The 24,118-nt window shown below is 40.0% G+C and overlaps 1 protein-coding gene across 1 annotated transcript in view; it reads left to right on the forward strand.

The window, feature by feature from the left end:
• The first annotated feature begins 959 nt into the window (after nt 1–959).
• The window catches only part of LOC139407930 (transcription factor AP-2 delta (activating enhancer binding protein 2 delta)), a 37,731-nt gene continuing 14,572 nt past the window's right edge, over nt 960–24,118 (forward strand). The window contains exons 1-7 of the mRNA XM_071151816.1: nt 960–1,037; nt 1,664–2,173; nt 4,754–4,814; nt 12,506–12,671; nt 14,104–14,222; nt 19,572–19,713; nt 21,233–21,346. Coding sequence (XP_071007917.1) covers nt 999–1,037; nt 1,664–2,173; nt 4,754–4,814; nt 12,506–12,671; nt 14,104–14,222; nt 19,572–19,713; nt 21,233–21,346 — 1,151 coding nt within the window. The 5' untranslated portion in view covers nt 960–998. The remainder of the gene's footprint in view (nt 1,038–1,663; nt 2,174–4,753; nt 4,815–12,505; nt 12,672–14,103; nt 14,223–19,571; nt 19,714–21,232; nt 21,347–24,118) is intronic.

Here is a 24,118-nt window from a genome sequence, read left to right on the forward strand (position 1 = left end):
AAAGCAATGAGGTTTATTTCTCAAAGAAAATCCAGTGCTGTTAGCAGAAATTATTCCCTGATTATTCTCATTATTTCTCTCCACGAAATTATCTTCCTCCCTGGTATACACTCATTGCATAGCCTAATTTTAATTTCGATCGAAACAAAATATTGTCGCTTAATTCCAAATACATCTGGAGCAGACGTTACTGTTTAATATGGGGTGTATTTGATTTAAAAACAAAGATAATATAATATTAGTAATAATAATAATAATAAAGGCAATACATAAGTCTATAATAATGATATTAATTACACAACAATAACGATAATAATTAAAATAAAACAATAATAATATTTATAATGGTAGTAGTAGTAATAATAATTTGCTTATTAATTAATAGAGACTTGTTGACGGGGCACGGCTCTGTTTGAAAAAACAAAATAGCCTACATCAAATTACATTAAATTCAATAGCTGAGAAAATACATGTTTATTTAATAATGATAGCCTATATAAACGTGGGGATGTTTTGAAATCAACTTACATTTTTGTTGAAAATCCGACTAGTTTTGTAATAGCCTAGGTTTAAGCCATGTGGGTAAAACGAAGAAAGCAAACCGTCTGAAAATACAAACGAGAAAAAAGAAAATGTCCACAAAAATGGTAAAACATTTTGAAAGTGTCTGTTCCTTATTAGGGAAGATACAATATTTATTCCTTGTCTCCTGGGATGGAAACAGCTAGCTCTTCTATTGTCCTCCATCCATTCCTCAGTGCTGATGCTTATTTTTCTAACTATATTATCAGGGGACCACCGACGACATCACAACAGAAATACCCTGCAAGTACAAAATCTGTGCGCCAGCCGGTGTGATGGTACAGAGGGAAAACGCTCGTGTTCCACCAGCTATCCGCGGCTCCGTGCAGGGACTTTTTCCACTTCTCTCGGTTTGGGGATTTTAACGGAAAGCATTTGTTCGATCAGGAGGGAAAGCTGGTTAGCGGAGCAACACCATGTCAGCCACGTTCCCCGGTTTGGTCCATGATGCCGAGGTATTTATTTATTATCACTCTTCATTATCAATAATATTTAGGAATCATCTACCTGTTATAGTAATCACACCTGTTTGATACATGCAGATTTAAAGTTATAGTAATCACACCTGTTTGATACATGCAGATTTAAAGTAAAATCGTTGTGATGCGTCTCCAGAAAGCAAAGCTTCCCTGGGTAATGGCAGAGGACTGGCTACGGAAAACTGGAGTAATGTTTTTTATTTGTGTGAAGAGTGAGGGAATAAAATGAGGGAGACAGATGAGGCTTGTGTGTGTAAACCGGTAACGGGTGTGATTATAACATTTAGGGCGGAACACTGGTGGCTCACTCTACTTACCTGCCACCCAGCGCGCGTTCAGAGCTGAGACCCAAATAATAATAGAACAGCACGCGCTCTAAAACGCTGCACTGAAAATGACAGATACCGTGTACAACGCACACACACACTGAGGGCTTGTGCTGCTGTGCGTACCCCTCCCAGGCTCAGGGAATCACATTTTCTTCGTGTTTTTTCTAAGAGCTTTGAGTGTTTGAGTTTGAGGTGTTAAAAGAGAGAGAGTGGTAAAGAGAGAGAGATGGTAAATGAAATGACACCGCTGATATTTTCCTTTATTCCTCTCAGATACGTCATGACGGGTCCAACAGTTACCGTCTGATGCAGCTAGGTTGCCTTGAGAGCGTCGCCAACTCCTCGGTGGCTTACAGCTCGTCTTCGCCGCTCACAGCCTACCCCGCGGCGGCTACAGAGTTTGCCTCGCCCTACTTCTCCACCAACCACCAGTACACCCCCCTGCACCACCAGTCCTTCCACTATGACTTCCAGCACTCCCACCCAGCCGTGGGCCCAGAGGCGTACGGCCTCAACTCTCTCCACTCCGGGCAGTACTACCAGCAGATTCACCACGCGACCCACGGAGACACAGACTTCATCAACCTGCACAGCGCCCGTGCACTTAAGTCCTCGTGCCTGGACGAGCAGCAGCGGCGCGAGCTGGGCTGCCTGGACGCCTACCGGCGCCATGACCTGTCTTTGATGACATCACACGGTGGGCAGTACGGCATGCACCACGACCAGAGGCTGCTGCCTGCAGCCGGTCTGGGGCTCCCTCCCCCCGGGGCGGACGACCTGCAGGTACCCCCTCTCCTCTTCTCTCTCCTCTCCTCCACTGTTGTCATTCTGATCAAACACCAACAATTCACACAACAGCCATACTGGCTATAGTGCACCACAAAGTTTAATTTCAGACCCTAAATACTAAACCCTAGCCCCTATTTCCTAAAGCCTAGCCACTATCTCCTAAACCCTATTTCCTAACTCCTAAACCCTAACTCTTGTCACTCTCAGAGTCCGTCTGTCTGTCCCGTTCCAAACACAGAGACACGAGGGTATCTCTGCTCTCTCACGCTCTGCAGAACTCCAGTTATTCTGAGTAGGACGAGGAGGGTTCAGTCAAAATAAAAACAGAATATTCCATGACTGAATATGACATTAGGCTGATATTACATTAGATGGAGAGGAATTAAAATATGAAGTAATCTAGAATACAACTGAATAGAATATACTCTGCATTAAAACAGTTAATGTGAGAAATTCACCCTCATTATGCAGTCCACCCTCTATTTGATTCAAAATGCACGTGACCTATATTTTACATATTATTTTCGATGTAAAGAAATGGTGTGTGTGTGTGTGTCCGGCTGGTGAGGCGGTGAAAAGACGCTGGTTCTCTCTTCTCTTCTGAAAGCGGATTAAGGGATTGGGGTTCAGGGCACAATGGGCTGCTCGGGCACGGTAAAGCACCGTAGTTTATCCAATTACCGTTTTAATGTCAATCAACGTGTTCTTTATGCAGCGACATCTGAGCCGCGGCTCTGGTTAAACACACTGCTGCACTAGACAGAACAACCTCCAGTTAAACACTGTGCACGAGACAAAAATATCTCGTTTTAAACACGTTGCATCATTCCTTTATCGCATTTCTTAATTTTACAACCAAACTGGTAAGATACCAGAAGTAATTCAACTTGTAGGATACCGGAAGTAATTAAACTACTAGCATACCAAAGGTAATTAAACTACTAGCATAGCATAAGTAATTAAACTACTAGCATACCAGAAGTAATTAAACTACTAGCATAGCATAAGTAATTAAACTACTAGCATACCATAAGTAAGTCAATTACCAGCATACCAGAAGTAATTAAACTACTAGCATACCAGAAGTAATTAAACTACTAGCATACCAGAAGTAATTCAAGTAATTCAATAGGTAGAACACCTGAAGAAATGTATCTGCTAGACCTAGATATATATTTGCTGACTAATAGTACTAATATAGGGATATCTGCTAACTACTTGTTTGTGGTATTAATATATGATAATAACTAGTTAATTAATAATATTTATAAAGGGCTATATGATAACTTGTTGAATAATAATTTTAATAGCGTAGCATAGTAAAATAGTCTGCTGATAAGACCTGTAATAATAATAATGGTAATAATAATCACAATAATAACAATAACTAACAATAATAACAAAACCATAATAACAATAATGACAACAACAACTATAATAATAACCATAATAAGAACAACAATAATAATTATAATAATGGAGCTGTTCTAGATCCAAGAGCCTACCATATCTTTCTTTCTGTTGTGAATGTTCTCTTATTTAGGCTATTATGATGGTGATGAGGATAACAGTTATTATTATTCTGATCATTCTGATTCTGATTATTATTATAGATACTAAGAATCTTTATTTTTATTTAGATGTTAATATATTTCAATATGTCACCATCATTACCACTTTCATTATGTAGATTATCTGACCTGTGAGTGGCGTGTTGGTAAGAAGGGTAACCACACACACACTAACACACAGAAATGCACAAACACGAGCGAGCAAGGGGTCTCTCACACACAAGCCACTAGAAAAGATCTTCGACCTTCTTTAGAAAATGAAGGCACGTGAACCTGAGTAGAACAGATGCAGTCTGTCTCGTGCAGCACATCGCATTTTTGAGCGCCTAAAGAGATTTCCATGCTCAACAAAAGAGCTGCCACACCTTTCCCCCGGCTCCCTAACTCTTTCTCCTGTTAGACACTTAATGTATGCGAGACCTCTGCGTTTTGTATATTGATTTTATAATCACTTTAGCTTCGGAGTAAAAATGTTCTATACAACCTTGTTTGTTATAAAGACTTACACGGCCTCTTCGAGAAAGACAGCCGAGTGTTTATTTTAATCAGGGTTGTGTCTGCACCCCGTCCGCTCGCTGCTCACACCGGGGATTAACGGGGTTCTTCTCAATAACAGCTCATGTTCCTCAGTCGTTCGGATGACATCACTGATATCACCATGTGTAACAGGTTCCACATCTGTGGTTAGGATCGGTTATAAGCGGTGACAACAGGTAGGCGCAGGTGTCAAAACACACACACACACACACACACACACACACACACACACACACACACACACACACACACACACACACACACACACACACACACACACACACACACACACACACACACACACACACACACACACACACCACTGTGGGCTGGGCTGAGCGTTCTCGTCAACACTGAGGTTGACGCACTGCGCCAAGCTCGTGTGTGTGTTTCTTGATTACGATTCTTGATTGTTTATCACGGACCTTGTACTATTATTATTATTAATAATGTGACGCTGTTTCAGGGCTCCGTGGAGGCGCAGTGCGGGCTTGTGCTCAATGGCCAAGGCGGCATCATCCGAAGAGGTAAGACACACCTTACACACACACCTTAAAACCCACACCTTAAACACACATTAACATGAATACCCATCTCCTTCCCTGTCTGGTAAAAATGAATAATCGAAAAGACAAGATGGAAGCATTATCTAAATCAAGGGAAAATATATTTTTGTTGAACTAGACAATTTTATGACACACCACTGTACTATTTTTCATTTTTCTCTCAGTTAGTGTTAAAAATGGTTAAATTAGGATGTCACGTCAATCCAGAGAATTCTACTACTATGCCTCAAGCTGTAATGTCGGGTTTAATTGACGCTATCAGTGCACCTTCCATTGTAGAATAGAGTGCGTAATTCTTTCTCGCAGATCTGTCATTCTCTTAACCAACTCTATTATCAAAATCAACAATGAAAAGAAGAAACCCAAATTAATATTGCCTAACAATGATAAAAATGACAGCAACAATAATAATAATAATAACAAGAATAATAATAATACATATAACAATAAGTTATAGTAAGAGTTATAATAACATAAATAATAAGTTATAATTACGGTTGTAATAACAGCAATAATAGTAACAATAATAACAGTAATAATAGTTACAATGATAACAGTAACAATGGTCACAATAATAATAACAACAGTAATAATAATAATAATAACAGTTGTAATAGTAATAATGATAACAATTATAATTACAGTTGTAATAACAGCAGTAGTCGTGATAATAATAACAGTAATAATAGTAACAATAATAACTGTAAAAATAGTAACAATAATAACAGCAATAATAATAACATTAATAATATTAATAATAATGGCAATTAGTAATATTTATAATAGTAATAATAGTAAAACAGTAACAATAGTAACAATAATAACAGTAGCAACAATAACAGTAATAATAACAGTCACCCAGACAGTTCTAATAACAGTTCTAGTAATCGTAATAATAATAGTTATAATAACAGTAATTCTACTAACAATAACAGTAATAATAACAGTTCTAGTAACCGTAATAATAATAGTTATAATAACAGTAATTCTACTAACAATACCAGTAATAATAACAGTTATAGTAAACGTAATAATAATAGTTATAATAACAGTAATAATAACAGTTGAAATAAGAGTAATAATAATTACAGTAATAGTAAAAGTAATAATAACAGTTGTAATAAGAGTAATAATAATTACAGTAATAATAACAATAGTAATTCTAACAGTTATAATGATAGTCGTTTGGTAATTTCATTGTTTGGCCTTCACAGTAATAATGGAAGGATGTTTTGGTAATTTTATTGTGTTGGCCTTCACAGTTGTAACTGCAGGATGTTTTGATGTTATTTCATTATGTTGAGCTTCACAGTAATAACAGGATGATGTTTTAATGTCATTAGTGAAAACTTATGGCTGTTTTTTCTTACTTGTTACCTTTGACAAATTGGAAATGTATTGTATAATGAAATATAGCCTAAGGGTGTAGAAGATCATTAGAACTCTGAAATGTTATTCCTGCTGATTTGAATCCACTAGGCTGTTGACTTTTCCATTTGTTTGTGGGGTAAAGTAAATAAAAATGTAAATTAAAAACAAAAATTAGAACATTTAAATAAAAACTTTTAGCTAGAGCTAAAAGGACAACACAAATCAAACGTCTTTCTGGTATTTTTACAGCATCACTTTCTGTTGATGTGAAAGAAGCAAAGAATGCGTTATTATTCCGTTATTCTCGAGCTATAATAAACACGTGTAATTTTCCACCGAACAGCCTGTGCCTAGTTGTTAATGTTTCATAAATAAAATCAAATCAAAGTGTATTTGTCACGTGCGCCGAATACAACAGGTGTAGATAGACCTTACATTGAAATGCTTACTTACAGGCTCTAACCAATAGTGCAAAAAAGGTATTAGGTGAACAATAGGTAAGTAAAGAAATAAAAATAACAGTAAAAATACAGTGAAAAATAACAGTAGCGAGGCTATATAAAGTAGCGAGTCTATAACAGGGGGGGTTCTGGAAGCTTGATGCGGGAATCTCTCCGCTATCACTTTTGGTTAATGGTGTGTAGGATTTAGCCGCGAGCTCCACTGCTCCAACCATCACAACCAATAATCTTTGCTTTACCTCGCGCTCCCGTATCGATAGCTTCTCTCGCCTCGGGCGGCCGCTTTGATATGCTAATGCGGCGCGGCCCGAATTCAGCTGAGATCATATTAATGTTGTTCTTTCTGACGCCGGCTTTGGCGCCATGAATATTCACACAACCTTTTTCAAAAGAAATGTCTCCAGAAACGCGGCTCCTACTTAGAGCAGTGTCTGTGTTTTAATCACCAGTATCCCACCAAGCCTTCAGCATCAGATCAAGCTTATCATCCTCCACGTGCATGCACCCTCTCTCAGACGGCTGCTGGGTATGTGTGGGCTGTGCTGTCTTGTGACAGGTGCTATAAACATTGTGGTTAAAATAGGAGGAGAATGACATTTGGCCCATGTCTCATTTTCTTTCATTTTCATGGTAAACTTGTAAAAGGCGCTTGATTCCGAGTGTGATCCCGCCGCTGCTCCGCCGCTGCCCGAGGCTACTCTCCGCTGCTTAAATAGAGCTATCGCCTCTGGGCCCACGCGCTCCATCGTACTATCGGCAATAGCTCCTTTTCCATTGCCCGTGGCAACATAAAATACAAACTACTTTGATTCAAAACATTTTTGGAGGAATTAATATGATGTGAACTCACAGCTTTCAGAGATGTGAGCTTGACTGACATGCCAGGCCGGAAACTGTCACACAGCCGAAATTCACACACACAAACGCACACACACGCACACGCACGTACACGTTAGCCTATGACCATATTTAATCCCGTATCAAATAGTGAAAGACTATGGCTGGATTTGCAAGCCTTATTTAAATTAGAGTTAATCAATGTCTGTGTTCTCATTGATAAAGTGTTGTCAGTCCAACCTCCCTGTTACCCTGATGCGATGCCTCCCAGACTGTTAGCAGCTGCTAGGGTTGTTTTGTATTTGTATTTATTAGGGAACATCAATCTTTTAACCTTGTCTAATAAAACTACACATTTTTAATGGTGAGCAAGCGTTGAGCCTTTTCTTTTCCAATTATATTTATCAGGGATCCCCATTAGCTGCAGCCAAGGTAGCAGCTATTCTTCCTGGGGTTTATCACGGATCCCCATTAGCTGCTGCCAAGGTAGCAGCTTCTCTTCCTGGGGTCCAATGTGTTTGGGTTACTTACATTACATATAAAACAAAATATACAAATGTACATCATATAAAATTATTACACCACTACATATATGCAATATAAATGTATAATACCACCAAACAACAATATTACAATGTACGTGTGTGTAGAGTGTGTGTGCTAGTGTGTGTATGTAGCTGTTAGTGTGTCTCTACACAGTCCCTGCTGTTCCATAAGGTGTATTTTCATCTGTTTTGACAATCTGATTCTACTGCTGCATCAGTTCCCTGATGTGGAATTGAGTTCCATGTAGTCATGGCTCTATGTAGTACTGTGCACCTCCCATAGTCTGTTCTGGACTTGGGGATTGTGAAGAGACCTCTGGTGGCATGTCTTGTTTTAGTATGCATGGGTGTCTGAGCAGTGTGCAAGTAGTTTAAACAGACAGCTAGGTGCAATTCAACATGTCAATACCTCTCATAAATACAAGTAGTGATGAAGTCAATCTCTCCTCCACTTTATTCCATGACAGATTGACATGCATATTATTAATGTTAGCTCCCCGTATACATTTAACGGCCAGCCGTGTTGCCCTGTTCGGAGACGATTGTAATTTTCCAAATCCCTCTTTGTGGCACCTGACCACATGACTGAACAGTAGTCCAGGTGCGACAAACTAGTGCCTGTAGGACCTGCCTTGTTGATAGTGTTGTTAAGAAGGTAGGTAGAGCAGCACTTTATTATGGACAGACTTCTCCCCATCTTAGCTACTGTTGTATCAACATGTTTTGACCATGACAGTTTACAATCCAGGGTTACTCCAAGCAGTTTAGTCACCTCAAATTGCTCAATTTCCACATTTTGCATTAAAAGATTTGGTTGAGGTTTAGGGTTAAGTGAATGATTTGTCCCAAATACAATGCTTTTAGTTTTTGAAATATTTAGGACTAACTTATACCTTACCACCCATTCTAAAACTAACTGTAGCTCTTTGTTAACTTCTCTAGGATAGGGGGCGGGTATTTGGAATTTTGGCATGCCCAAATTCAACTGCCTGCTACTCATCACCAGAAGATAAGATATGCATATAATGAGTAGATTTGGATAGAAAACACTCTGAAGTTTCTAAAACTGCTTGAACTTGCTTGCAGTTCCTACCGCTTCCACTTGATGTCACCAGTCTTTAGAAATTGATTGAGGTTTTTCCTTTGTGTATTGAAGAAGTAGCCCTGTTCAAAACGAGGGTCACTTCATGTGTACTGTTTGATAGAGGCGCGTGACCAGAAAGCTAGCGTCAGTTTGTTTTCTTCCTGTATTGAACACAAATCATCCCGTCTTCAATTTTGTTGATTATTTACTTTAAAAAATACCTAGTTGTATTACAAAAGTAGTTTGAAATGTTTTGGCAAAGTTTACAGGTAACTTTTGAGAAATTTTGTAGTCACGTTGCGCAAGTTGTAACCGGTGTTTTTCTGGATCAAATACGCCAAATAAATTGACATTTTGGATATATATGGATGGAATTAATCGAACAAAAGGACCATTTGTGATGTTTATGGGACATATTGGAGTGCCAACAGAAGAAGATCGTCAAAGTTAAGGCATGATTTATATTTTTATTTCTGCATTTTGTGTCGCGCCTGCAGGGTTGAAATATGTTTTCTCTCTTTTGTTTACGGAGGTGCTATCCTCAGATATTAGCATCGTTTGCTTTCGCTGAAAAGCCTTTTTGAAATCTGACATGTTGGCTGGATTCACAACACATACAGTACATAGACACACTGGCTTTACTCAAAGCCAGAGGCATGTTGTTAGTAAAGATTGAAAAAAGTAAGGAGCCAAGACAGCTGCCCTGGGGAATTCCTGATTCTACCTGGATTATGTGGGAGAGGCTTCCATTAACCTTTCTGGCGCAGGGGTCCCACCTCGACAACATCCGGTGAAATTGCACAGCGCCAAATTGAAAATACAGAAAACTTAATATTAAACTTCATGATAATACAAGTGTCATACGTGATTCTTTAGCTTAGAGTCTTGGCAATCTAACCGCATCGTCAGATTTCAAAAAGATTTTACGGCGAAAGCACAGCATTCGATTATCTCAGGTCAGCGCCCCACACCAGCATATTATCCAAACAAGCACAGACGTCACAAAATCCCAAATAGCAATAAAATAAGTCACTTACTTTTGAAGATCTTCCTCTGATCGCATTCACAAGAGTCCCAGGAACACAATGAATGGTCATTTTGTTCGATCTTTATATCCCAAATAGTCCGTTTAGTTGTCGTCATTGAGATAAGTAATCCACCCGTTCAGAATGCAGACATAGGAGTTCCAAAAGTTACCAGTAAAGTTTATCCAAACAAAACAAACAACGTTTCTAATTCATTATTAGGTACTCTAATATCTAAATAAATGATCATATTTCATACGGAGCAAACTTTTTTCAATAGGAAAGGAAAAGAACGCAGCGTGCTCCCTCGGTCACGTGAGCAATGAGACTAATTTTGCCATGGGACGCGCTGAGGAGAAACAACTATTCCTCGTTGGTTTTTCAGAATACAAGCCTGAAACCATGTATGTAAAGATTGTTGACATCTAGTATTAGCAATAGGAACTGCCTTTTGGGAGGCGGAAGTCTTTGGTTTCAATAGCTTAAACTTGGAATTGGCTGGCAGGTCAAAAGAAAGAAAATTGGTCCTTGGGTTTTTGCCTGCCAAATCAGTTCTGTTATACTCACAGACAGTATTTTAACAGTTTTAGAAACTTTAAAGTGCTTCCCTTCTAATACCACCATGCATATGCATATCCTAGCTTCTGGACCTGAGTAACAGGCAGTTTACTTTGGACACCTCAGTCATCCAAAATTACGAATACTGCCCCCTATCCCTAACAAGTTTTAAAGAACACCCTCTGTTAGACAGGTAACTATTTATCCACAATATAGTAGGGGGTGTAAATCCATAACAAATAAGCTTTTCCAGCAGCAGACTATGATTGAAAATGTCAAAAACAGAGCTAAATTCTTACAAAACAGCCCCCACTATCTTTGTACCATCAATTTCTCTCAGCCATTCATCAGTCATTTGTGTATGTGCTGTGCTTGTTGAATGTTTTTCCCGAAACACGTGTTGAAAGTCTGTGGTCAATTTGTTTACAGTTTACTAAGGGTTGGTAACAGGCTGATTGGTGGGCTATTTAAGCCAGTAAAGGGGGCTTTACTATTCTTACGTAGCTTTTTCTTCCCTCCAGGCCTGAGGGCACAGATATTTAGTAGACTTAGATTGAAGTTATGGCAAATAGGACTGGCAATATCGACAACTATTATCCTCAATAATGTTCATTTCAAGTTGTCTGACCCCGGTGGCTTGTCATTGCTGATTAACAACAACAATTATTTCATCTCTTCCACCACACTCACTTTACGGAATTCAAAATTACAATGATTGTCTTTCATAATTTGTTCAGTTATACTTGGACGTGTAGTGTCGACGTATGTTGCTGGCATGTCATGCCTAAGTTTACTAATCTTGCCGATGAAAAAATCATTAAAATAGTTGGCTATATCTGTGGGCTTTGTGATGAACGAGCCATCTGATTCAATGAATGAGTTTGTATGTTTTTTGCCCAAAATGTCATTTAAGGTGCTCTAAAACTTTTTACTATCATTCTTAAAATCATTTATCTCTGTTTTATAATATGTTTTCTCATATTTTTTTATTCAGTTTATTCAATTTGCAGTACGTTTGCCAATTGGTTGTGCAGCCAGACTTATTTGTCATTCTTTTTACCTCATCTCTCTCAACCATACAATTTAGGGGGGTTAAGGGAGGGTTAGGGGAGAGTTAGGGGGGTTAAAGGAGGGTTAAGGGGGTTAGGGGATGGTTAGGGGGATGAGGTAGGGTGTTTAAAGGAAGTTAAGGGTGTTATGGGGTTGGGGGTTATGGGGGGTTAGGAGGGTTAGGGGAGGATTAGGGCGGTTAAAGGAGGGTTAAGGGGGTTAAGGGAGGGTTCAGGGGAGGGTTAGGGGGTTGGGGTAGGGGGTTATGGATGTTAGAGGAAGTTAGGGGGTTATGGGGTTGGGGGTTATGGGGGGTTATGGGGAGTTAGAGGAAGAAAGGGGGGTTAGGGAGGGTTAGGGGGTTATGGGGGTTAGAGGAATTTAGGGGGTTATGGGGTTGGGGGTTATGGGGGTTAGAGGAATTTAGGGGGGTTATGGGGTTGGGGGTTATGGGGGTTATGGGGGTTAGGGGGTTAGAGGAATTTAGGGGGGTTATGGGGTTGGGGGTTATGGGAGGTTAGGGGGTTAGGGGAGGTTTAGGGGAGTTAGGAGGTTAGGGGAGGGTCACGGGGGTTAGGAGGTTAGGGGAGGGTTAGGAGGTTAAGGGGTAGTTAGTGGGGTTAGGGGAGGTTAGCACATAGGGTTATTGGAGGGGGGTAAGGTCCCTGAACACTATATGTTACTTGTGTTTGTTTAACATGTGTATATTTGTTCTATCTAGGAGGAACCTGTGTGGTGAACCCTACAGATCTGTTCTGCTCTGTCCCCGGCCGCCTGTCCCTCCTGAGCTCAACCTCTAAATATAAAGTCACCATCGCTGAGGTGAAGAGACGCCTCTCGCCTCCAGAGTGTCTCAACGCCTCACTTCTGGGAGGAATATTGCGCAGGTACAGACACACACACACTGGCACACAGACATGCACACTCACACAAACACAAAAAAACACGCGCACACACACACACTCACACGCTCACACACTCAATAGTACTAAACATTTTGAAGCTAAACATTTACATAATTTTCGAAGACTCAAATGATATCAAAAACATAAATAATGGAGTACTGCTATTAGCCCATAGAAACACAATGAATAACAGATAGTCCTTACTGCCAGTAGCCCATAGAAACACATTGAATAACAGACAGTCCTTACTGCTATTAGCCCATAGAAACACATTGAATAACATATAGTCCTTACTGCCAGTAGCCCATAGAAACACATTGAATAACAGATAGTCCTTACTGCTATTAGCCCATAGAAACACATTGAATAACAGACAGTCCTTACTGCTATTAGCCCATAGAAACACATTGAATAACAGATAGTCCTTACTGCTATTAGCCAATAGAAATACATTGAATAACAGATAGTCCTTATTGCTATTAGCCCATAGAAACACATTGAATAACAGATAGTCGGAACAACAGATAGTCAGAACAACAGTCCCCCAATATTTTTTAAGTGTATCTCCTATATCTGATAGATATAAGAAAGATCAGGAAACATGTTTTTTTTTTTTAAATGTACATGTATTTAACCCTTTATTTTTGACAGTAAACAGTCTCCATTTATACTTCCATTCATTTTTTCAACTGATACCGGGGGACCTTCAGACGAGTGAAGCCTGGGGGATCCTAGAGCAAAACAAAATCTCACCTTTCTAAAGGGGTCATATTAGTGTCTGGTCTGATAAACACCTTTCTAGCTCTGTTAGCGTAAACTGTTCAGACGCTCCATACAGAAGTTGGCAGAACAGCTGTATCGACTTAAGACGAGTCCCAAGACGCTCCTTGGGGACGTAGAGCAAACCGTTTGGACGCTACAGATTTTCGGTCTCATGGTCAGATAAACACCGCTCTAGCTCTGTTACCTTTCACAGCAGATGGGCTGTCTCATGGTCTGATAAACACCTCTCTAGCTCTGTTACCTTTCACCGCAGATGGGCTGTCTCATGGTCTGATAAACACCTCTCTAGCTCTGTTACCTTTCACCGCAGATGGGCTGTCTCATGGTCTGATAAACACCTCTCTAGCTCTGTTACTTTTCACCGCAGATGGGCTGTCTCATGGTCTAATAAACACCTCTCTAGCTCTGTTACTTTTCACCGCAGATGGGGCGGTGCGATATAGGTGGATTGAGATGCATCCAATGCAAAACAAATACAGATATCTGCCAGATTTGAACCCTAATGCTAATTATATTACCGCGGGTGAGAGGACATCGACTTTAGGGGGTTAATTGATATTAATATGTTAATTATTTTAACGAGATGATAGTATATTTTATTTTATTGCTGTGATAATGTATTTTAATGCAGAGCTAAGTCTAAGAATGGTGGTCGTTGTCTGAGGGAAAAGTTAGATCGACTGGGACTCAACCTGCCAGCTGGACGGAGAAAAGCTGCCAACGTTACACTCCTCACCTCTCTGGTGGAAGGTAAGAATAACTCATCCCTCAATCAATCTGGACCACCTAATATAATTCATCCCTCTATCAACCTAGACCTTCTAAAAAAAACTCATGCCTCTATTAACCTACACCTTCCAAAAAACCTCAACCCTCTATCAATCTACACCTAATAAAATGTATTCCTCTGTCGATCTACATCTTCTAGGAAAATTCACCCCTCTATCAATCTACACCTAATAAAACTCACCCCTCTATCAATCTACATCTTCTAATAAGACTCATCCCTCTATCAATCTAAACCTAATAAAACTCATCCCTCTACCAATTTACACCTTCTAATAAAACTCATCGCTCTGTCAATAGAAACCTAATAAAACTTAACCATCTATCACTATCGACCTCTTAATTAAACTCAAACCGTTATCAATCTACTCATTCTAATAAAACTAGTCCCTATGTCAATCTACACCTAATAAAACTCATCCCTCTATAAATATGGACCTACTAATAAAACTCATCCATTTAACCATCTACCCCTCTTAATAAAACTCATCCCTCTTTCAATCTACTCATTCTAATATGACTATGAAAGGATGAGGTCATCCCACTATCAATCTACACCCCCAATACAACTCATCCCTCAATCAATCTATACCTCCTAATAAAACACATCCCTCTACCAATCTACACCTAATAAAACACATCCCTCTACCAATCTACACCTTCTAATAAAACACTTCCCTCTACCAATCTACACCTTCTAATAAAACACATTCCATCATTCTGGACCTCCTAATAAAACTCAGCCTTCTATCAATCTACACCTAATAAATCTCATCCCTCTATCAATCTGCACTTAATTCAACTCATCCCTCTATCAATCTATACCTCCTAATAAAACTCGTCCCTCTACCAATCTACACCTTCTAATAAAACACATCCCTCTACCAATCTACACCTTCTAATAAAACACACCCCTCTACCAATCTACACCTCCTAATAAAACTCATCCCTCTATCAATATACTCATTCTGATAAATCTCATCCCTCTATAAATCTGCACTTAATATAACTCAACCCTCTATCAATCTATACCTCCTAATAAAACTCACCCCTCTATCAATCTATACCTCCTAATAAAACTCATCCCTCTATCAATCTGGACCTCCTAATAAAACTCATCCCTCTATAAATCTACACCTAATAATTCTCATCACTCTGTCAATCTACACCTAATAAAACACATCCCTCTATCAATCTACACCTCCTAATAAAACTCATCCCTCTATCAATCTACACCTAATAATTCTCATCACTCTATCAATCTATACCTCCTAATAAAACTCATCCCTCTATCAATCTACACCTCCTAATAAAACTCATCCCTCTATCAATCTACACCTCCTAATACAACTCACCACTCTATCAATCTACACCTCCTAATAAAACTCATCCCTCAATCTACACATTGAAATCTACACCTCCTAATACAACTCACCACTCTATAAATCTACACCTCATAATACATCCAATCCTCCTTCATTTGACACCTAATAAAACTCATCCCTCTGTCAATCTACACTATCTAATTAAACTCATCCCTCTATAAAGCTGTACCTAATAAAACTCACCCCTCTATCAATCTGTACCTCCTAATAAAACTCTTCCCTCTATCAATCTACACCTAAAAAATCTCATCCCTCTATCAATCTACACCTAATAAAACACATCCCTCTATCAATCTATACCTCCTAATAAAACTCATCCATCTATCAATCTACACCTCCTAATAAAACTAATCCCTCTATCAATATACTCATTCTGATAAATCTCATCCCTCTATCAATCTACACCTAATACAACTCATCCCTCTATCAATCTGGAACTCCTAATAAAACTCATCCCTCTATTCAACTAAACCTAAAAAATCTCATCCCTCTATCAATCTGCACTTAATACAACTCATCCCTCTATCAATCTATACCTCCTAATAAAACTCATCCCTCTATCAATCTGGACCTCCTAATAAAACTCATCTCTCTATAAATCTACACCTAATAAAACACATCCCTCTATCAATCTATACCTCCTAATAAAACTCATCCCTCAATCTACACATTGAAATCTACACCTCCTAAAACAACTCACCTCTCTATCAATCTACACCTCCTAATAAAACTCATCCCTCAATCTACACATTGAAATCTACACCTCCTAAAACAACTCACCACTCTATAAATCTACACCTCATAATACATCCAATCCTCCTTCATTCGACACCTAATAAAACTCATCCCTCTGTCAATCTACACTATCTAATTAAACTCATCCCTCTATAAAGCTGTACCTAATAAAACTCACCCCTCTATCAATCTGTGCCTTCTAATGAAACTCATCACTCTATCAATCTGAACCTCCTAATACATCTCACCCCTCTATCAATCTACACCTCCTAATAAAACTCATCCCCATATCAATCTACACCTTCTAATAAAGCTCATCACTACATCAATCTACACCTTTGAATAAAACTCATCCCTCTGTCAGTACACACCTAATAAAACTCGCCCCTCGATACCCAGCTCCTAATAAAACGAATCCCTCAATCAATCTAGACCTTCTAATAAAACTCAGCCTTCTATCAATCTACACCTAATAAAACACATCCCTCTACCAATCTACACCTTCTAATAAAACTCACCCCTCCATCATTCTGGACCTCCTAATAAAATTCATCCCTCAATCAATCTACACCTCCTAATAAACTCATTATTCTATCAAATTGCACCTCCTAATAAAGTCATCATTCTATCAATCTAAACATTATAATTAAACTCATCCCTCTATCAATCTACACCTCCTAATACATTTCATCCCTCAATCTATCTGCACCTCCTAATACATCTCATCCCTCAATCAATCTAGACATCCTAACTATCAATCTACACCTCATAACAAAACACAACCCTCTATCAATCTACACCTGATAAAACTCACCCCTCAGTCAAACTACACCTCCAAATAAAATTCATCCCTCAGTCAATCTAGACCTCCTAATTAGACTAATCCCTCTATCAATCTACACCTTCTAATACAACTCATCCTTCTATCAATATACACATAATAAAACTCCTCCTTCTGTCAATCTACAACATCTAATAAAACTCATCCCTCCATCAATACACACCTAATGAAACTCATCCCTCTATCAAAATACTCAGAATATAACTTATCCCTCTATCTACATATCCCAATAAAACTCACCCCTCTATCAATCTACACCTAATACAACTCAGCCCTCTATCAATCTACACCTAATACAACTCACCCCTCTATCAATCTGGATCTCCTAATAAAACTCATCCATCTATCAATCTACACCTTCAAACCAAACTCATCCCTCTTTCAATGTACACCTCCTAATTAAACTCATCCCTCTATCAATCGACAGCTTCTTATATAACTCATTCCTTTTCAATCTACACCTCTTAATAAAACGAATCTCCTTATCAATCTTCACCTTCTTATAAAACTCATCCCTCTATCAGTACACACCTAATAAAACTCACCCCTCCATCAATCTGCACCTCCTAATAAAAACGCATCCCTCTATCAGTCTACACATTCTAATAAAACTCATCCCTCTATCAATCTCCAACTAATACAACTCATCCCTCTATCAGTCTACATCTTCTATTAAAATTCTTCACACTATCAATCTCCACCTAATACAATTCATCCCTCTATCAATCTGGATATTCTAATAAAACTCATCCCTCTATCAATCGACACCTTCTTAAATAACTCATCCCTTTTCAATCTACACCTAATAAATTGAATATCCTTATCAATCTTCACCTTCTTATAAAACTCATCCCTCTATCAGTACACACCCAATAAAACGCAACCCTATATCAATCTACACCTCGTAATACAGCTATTCCCACTATCAATCTACACCTCCTAATAAAACTTATTCCCTCTATCAATCTACACCTCCTAATAAAACTCATCCCTCTATCAATCTACACCTCCTAATAAAACTCATCCCTCTATAAATCTACACCTTCTAATACAACTCATCCTTCTGTCAATATGCACCTTTAAAACCAATCACTCTATCAATCTACTCATTCTGATAAATCTCATCCCTATAGCAATCTATACTTAATACTGTAAATCTACACCTTCAAACCAAACTCATTCCTCTATCAATTTACACCTCCTAATACAAGTGATCCCTTTTCAATCTATACCTCCTAATAAAAGTAATCTTCTTATCACTCTACACCTTCTTTTAAAACGAATCCCTCCATCAATCTACACATAATAAAACCCATCACTCTATCAATCTACACCATCAAATAAAACTCATCCCACTATCTACACCTCCTAATACAACTCACCCCTCTATCAATCTACACCTCCTAATACAGCTAATCCCACTATCAATCTACACCTTCTATCACACCTAACAATCACCATCTTCTATTAAAACTCTTCCCTCTATCAATGTACACCTAATACAACTCATCCCTCTGTCAATCTACACCTCTGTATAAAAATCATCCTTCTATCAATATGCACCTTTAAAAACCATCACTCTATCAATCTACTCATTCTGATAAAACTCATCCCACTATCAATCTACACCTTCTATTAAAACTCATCCCTCTATCAATCTACACCTCTTAATACAGCTCATCCCACTATCAATCTACACCTCCTAATAAAACGCATCCCTCTATCAATCCACACCTTCTCATAAACCCATCCCTCTATCAATCTCAACCTTCTCATAAAACTCATCCCTCTATCAATCCACACCTTCTCATAAACCCATCCCTCTATCAATCTCAACCTTCTCATAAAACTCATGCCTCTATCAATCTACTCATTCTGAGACAACTCATCCCTCTATCAGTCTACACCTAATAAAACTAATCCCTCTATCAATCTGGACCTCCTAATAAAACTCATCCCTCTATCAATCTACACCTTCTAATTATACTCACCCCTCTATCAATCTACACCTTCTAATTATACTCATCCCCATATCAATCTACACCTTCTAATTATACTCACCCCTCTATCAATCTACACCTTCTAATTATACTCATCCCTCTATCAATCTATACCTTCTAATTGTACTCATCCCTATATCAATCGACACCTTCTAATTATACTCATCCCTCTATCAATCTACACCTTCTAATTATACTCATCCCTATATCAATCTACACCTTCTAATTATACTCACCCCTCTATCAATCTACACCTTCTAATTTTACTCATCCCTATATCAATATTCTCCTCCTAATAAAATATGTTTGTGTGTGTACGTGTACGTGTATGTGTGTGTTTGTGTTTGTGTAGGTGAGGCGCTCCACCTGGCTAGAGACTTTGGTTATACATGTGAGACAGAGTTTCCTACCAAGGCAGCAGGAGAACACCTAGCCAGACAACACAATGAACCCAAGGAGACCAGTGGGCGCAAGAAGATGGTGCTGGCCACCAAGTAAGACAAACACACACACACACACACACACACACACACACACACACACACACACACACACACACACACACACACACACACACACACACACACACACACACACACACACACACACACACACACACACACACACACACACACATATGTTTGATCCTGATCCTCAACACTGGGGCCCCACAAGGGTGCGTTCTGAGCCCTCTCCTGTACTCCCTGTTCACCCACGACTGCGTGGCCACGCACGCCTCCAACTCAATCATCAAGTTTGCGGACGACACAACAGTTGTAGGCTTGATTACCAACAATGACGAGACGGCCTACAGGGAGGAGGTGAGGGCCTTCGGAGTGTGGTGTCAGGAAAATAACCTCACACTCAACGTCAACAAAACTAAGGAGATGATTGTGGACTTCAGGAAACAGCAGAGGGAACACCCCCCTATCCACATCGATGGGACAGTAGTGGAGAGGGTAGTAAGTTTTAAGTTCCTCGGCGTACACATCACAGACAAACTGAATTGGTCCACCCACACAGACAGCATTGTGAAGAAGGCGCAGCAGCGCCTCTTCAACCTCAGGAGGCTGAAGAAATTAGGCTTGTCACCAAAAGCACTCATAAACTTCTACAGATGCACAATCGAGAGCATCCTGTCGGGCTGTATCACCACCTGGTACAGCAACTGCTCCGCCCACAACCGTAAGGCTCTCCAGAGGGTAGTGAGGTCTGCACAACGCATCACCGGGGGCAAACTACCTGCCCTCCAGGACACCTACACCACCCGATGTCACAGGAAGGCCATAAAGATCATCAAGAACAACAACCACCCGAGCCACTGCCTGTTCACCCCGCTATCATCCAGAAGGCGAGGTCAGTACAGGTGCATCAAAGCTGGGACCGAGAGACTGAAAAACAGCTTCTATCTCAAGGCCATCAGACTGTTAAACAGCCACCACTAACATTGAGTGGCTGCTGCCAACACACTGACTCAACTCCAGCCACTTTAATAATGGGAATTGATGGGAATTGATGTAAAATATATCACTAGCCACTTTAAACAATGCTACCTAATATAATGTTTACATACCCTACATTATTCATCTCATATGTATACGTATATACTGTACTCTATATCATCTACTGCATCTTTATGTAATACATGTATCACTAGCCACTTTAAACTATGCCACTTTGTTTACATACTCATCTCATATGTATATACTGTACTCGATACCATCTACTGCATCTTGCCTATGCCGCTCTGTACCATCACTCATTCATATATCTTTATGTACATATTCTTTATCCCTTTACACTTGTGTGTATAAGGTAGTAGTTTTGGAATTGTTAGTTAGATTACTCGTTGGTTATTACTGCATTGTCGGAACTAGAAGCACAAGCATTTCGCTACACTCGCATTAACATATGTTAACCATGTGTATGTGACAAATAATTTTGATTTGATTTTACATATTGATCTCTTAACCTCTAACCCCTAACCTCTTACCTTTTCCCTGTGACATTTAGGCAGATCTGTAAAGAGTTCCAGGACCTGTTGAGTCAGGACCGTTCTCCTCTTGGCTCCTCCAGACCCACACCTATACTGGACCTGGATATACAGAGACACCTCACACACTTCAGGTACATGCACACACACACACACACACACACACACACACACACACACACACACACACACGCACGCACGCACGCACGCACGCACGCACGCACGCACGCACGCACACACACACAATCTTCAGCTGTTCTGAGCTGCCCTTCACAATGTAATTTGACCCCACGTGAACCATGACAGTATCAGCCCCCAGTGACTGACTCACAGCCTCGGGAAGCAACCTGGTGATATCCTGAACTTTGACCCCACATGAATCGTGACTGACTCACAGCCTCGGGAAGCAACCTGATGATATCCTGAACTTTGACCCCACATGAACCATGACAGTATCAGCACCGGTGACTGACTCACAGCCTCGGGAAGAAACCTGGTGACTTTTGCCCGAAGAAAACACAAAGTCTTTGCCCCAGGTACAGATATATGCCTCACCATTGAACTCCCTATCACAATAGCCAGAATGATCCGTCATCTGTCGTGTCTTGAAGCAGATTGTGAGGCAAGAGCCAGAACTCACCTGAGAAGAGGGCTGCTGAGACGCCGGCTGTGTGCAGGACACAACAGCCAAAAGGACAAAGCTCTGATCCAGAGAGTGGTGGTTCAGGCTGTGTACAGGACACAACAGCCAAAAGGACAGAGCTCTGATCCAGATAATGGTAGTTCAGGCTGTGTGCAGGACACAACAGCCAAAGGGACAGAGTTCTGATCCAGACAGCACGGCCCAGCGGAGGGGGGCAACAGTGGTCCAGGCAGTTGATTGACTAGGACAGGGATAGGCAGCTGCAGGGGCATCCACTGCTATGGATGGAACACCCAAGTCACCTGGAGTCCAACAAGGAGCAGCTATTTGCACTCACCTGGAGTCCAACAAGGAGCAGCCATTTACACTCACCTGGAGTCCAACAAGGAGCAGCCATTTACACTCACCTGGAGTCCAACAAGGACCAGCTATTTACACTCACCTGGAGTCCAACAAGAAGCAGCCATTTACACTCACCTGGAGTCCAACAAGGAGCAGCCATTTACACTCACCTGGAGTCCAACAAGGAGCAGCCATTTACACTCACCTGGAGTCCAACAAGGAGCAGCCATTTACACTCACCTGGAGTCCAACAAGGAGCAGCCATTTACACTCACCTGGAGTCCAACAAGGAGCAGCCATTTACACTCACCTGGAGTCCAACAAGGAGCAGCCATTTTCACTCACCTGGAGTCCAACAAGGAGCAGCTATTTACACTCACCTGGAGTCCAACCAGGAGCAGCCATTTACACTCACCTGGAGTCAAACAAGGAGCAGCCATTTCCTGATTCTAGCTAGTAGAGGGGTGCAGTGGGGGAAACTGATCATAGTCCTGGAAGGTCCTATTAGGATCCTCTTGGATGTTTTGATAGTCTCATAGAATCCTTATTCAGGTCATAATAATTATTTATTTAGCTGCATCAAGTTCCATCGGATCGTGACAACAACGAATATGTGGCAGATTATACATTTAATAGCACGCGACACCCCAGCAGATTCAAATGAGTTTTAACAGCTGCACGCCAACAGTCCAAGGGAACAAACATTTTCCGGCTCCACCGCGGATACCTGCACAACAGTGTTGTTTGTCTTTGGTTGAATGCGAAGAGCGTTGAATGTGAAGAGCGAGAGAGAAGTGCAGGGGGGCGGGTGATGTTTGGGTCAGCTGTCAGTGGCAGGTTCCTTGCTATGCACCGGCCCGGCTGCGTGTTAATGTTCGGTGTAGCCTCTCAGAGCTGATTCGGGGTGTCCCTAGTGTCTGTAGTCGTGGGGGTGCTTTGCTGCAGGAGGGAGTGGTGCACTTCACAAAATAGATGGTGTCATGAGGAAGGAAAATTATGTGTATATACTGAAGCAACATCTCAAGACATCAGTCAGGAAGTTAAATCTTGGTTGCAAATGGTTCTAATGATCTCAAGCATACTTCCAAAGTTGTGCAAAATGGCTTAAGGACAACAAAGTCAAGGTATTGGAGTGGCCATCACAAAGCCCTGACCTCAATCCTATAGAACATTTGTGGGCAGAACTGAAAAAGCGTGTGCGAGCCTACAAACCTGACTCAGTTACACCAGCTCTGTCAGGAGGAATGGGCCAAAATTCACCCAACTTATTGTGGGAAGCTTGTGGAAGGCTACCCAAAACATTTGACCCAACTTAAATGATTTAAAGGCAATGCTACCAAATACTAATTCAGTGTATGTAAACTTCTGACCCACTGGGAATGCGATGAAAGATATAAAAGCTGAAAGAAATAATTCTCTCTACTATTTTTCTGATATTTCACATTATTGAAGTAAACTGGTAATCCTAACTGACCTAAAACAGGGGATTTTTACTAGGATTAAATGTCAGGAATTGTGAAAAACTGAGTTTAAATGTATTTGGCTAAGGTGTATGTAAACTTCAGACTTCAACTGTATATAGCGTAAACATAGTGCAAACATAGTGTATATATAGTGTCTATATAGTGTCTATATAGTATATTTATAATGTCTATAGTGTGCATATGGTGTCTATAAATTTTATTTATAGCATCTATATTGTGTCCATATCGTGTATATAGTGTTAATATAGTGTATATATAGAGTGTATATAGTGTTAATATAGTGTATATAGAGTATATAGTGTGTATAGAGTGTATATAGTTGGTAATATAGTGTATATATAGAGTATATAGTGTGTATAGAGTGTATATAGTGTGTATAGAGTGTATATAATGTCTATGTAGTTTATTTATGGTGTCTTTATAATGTCTATATTGTG

The sequence above is a fragment of the Oncorhynchus clarkii genome, chromosome 4, assembly GCF_045791955.1.
Source record: "Oncorhynchus clarkii lewisi isolate Uvic-CL-2024 chromosome 4, UVic_Ocla_1.0, whole genome shotgun sequence".
NCBI classification, from domain to species: Eukaryota; Metazoa; Chordata; class Actinopteri; order Salmoniformes; family Salmonidae; genus Oncorhynchus; species Oncorhynchus clarkii.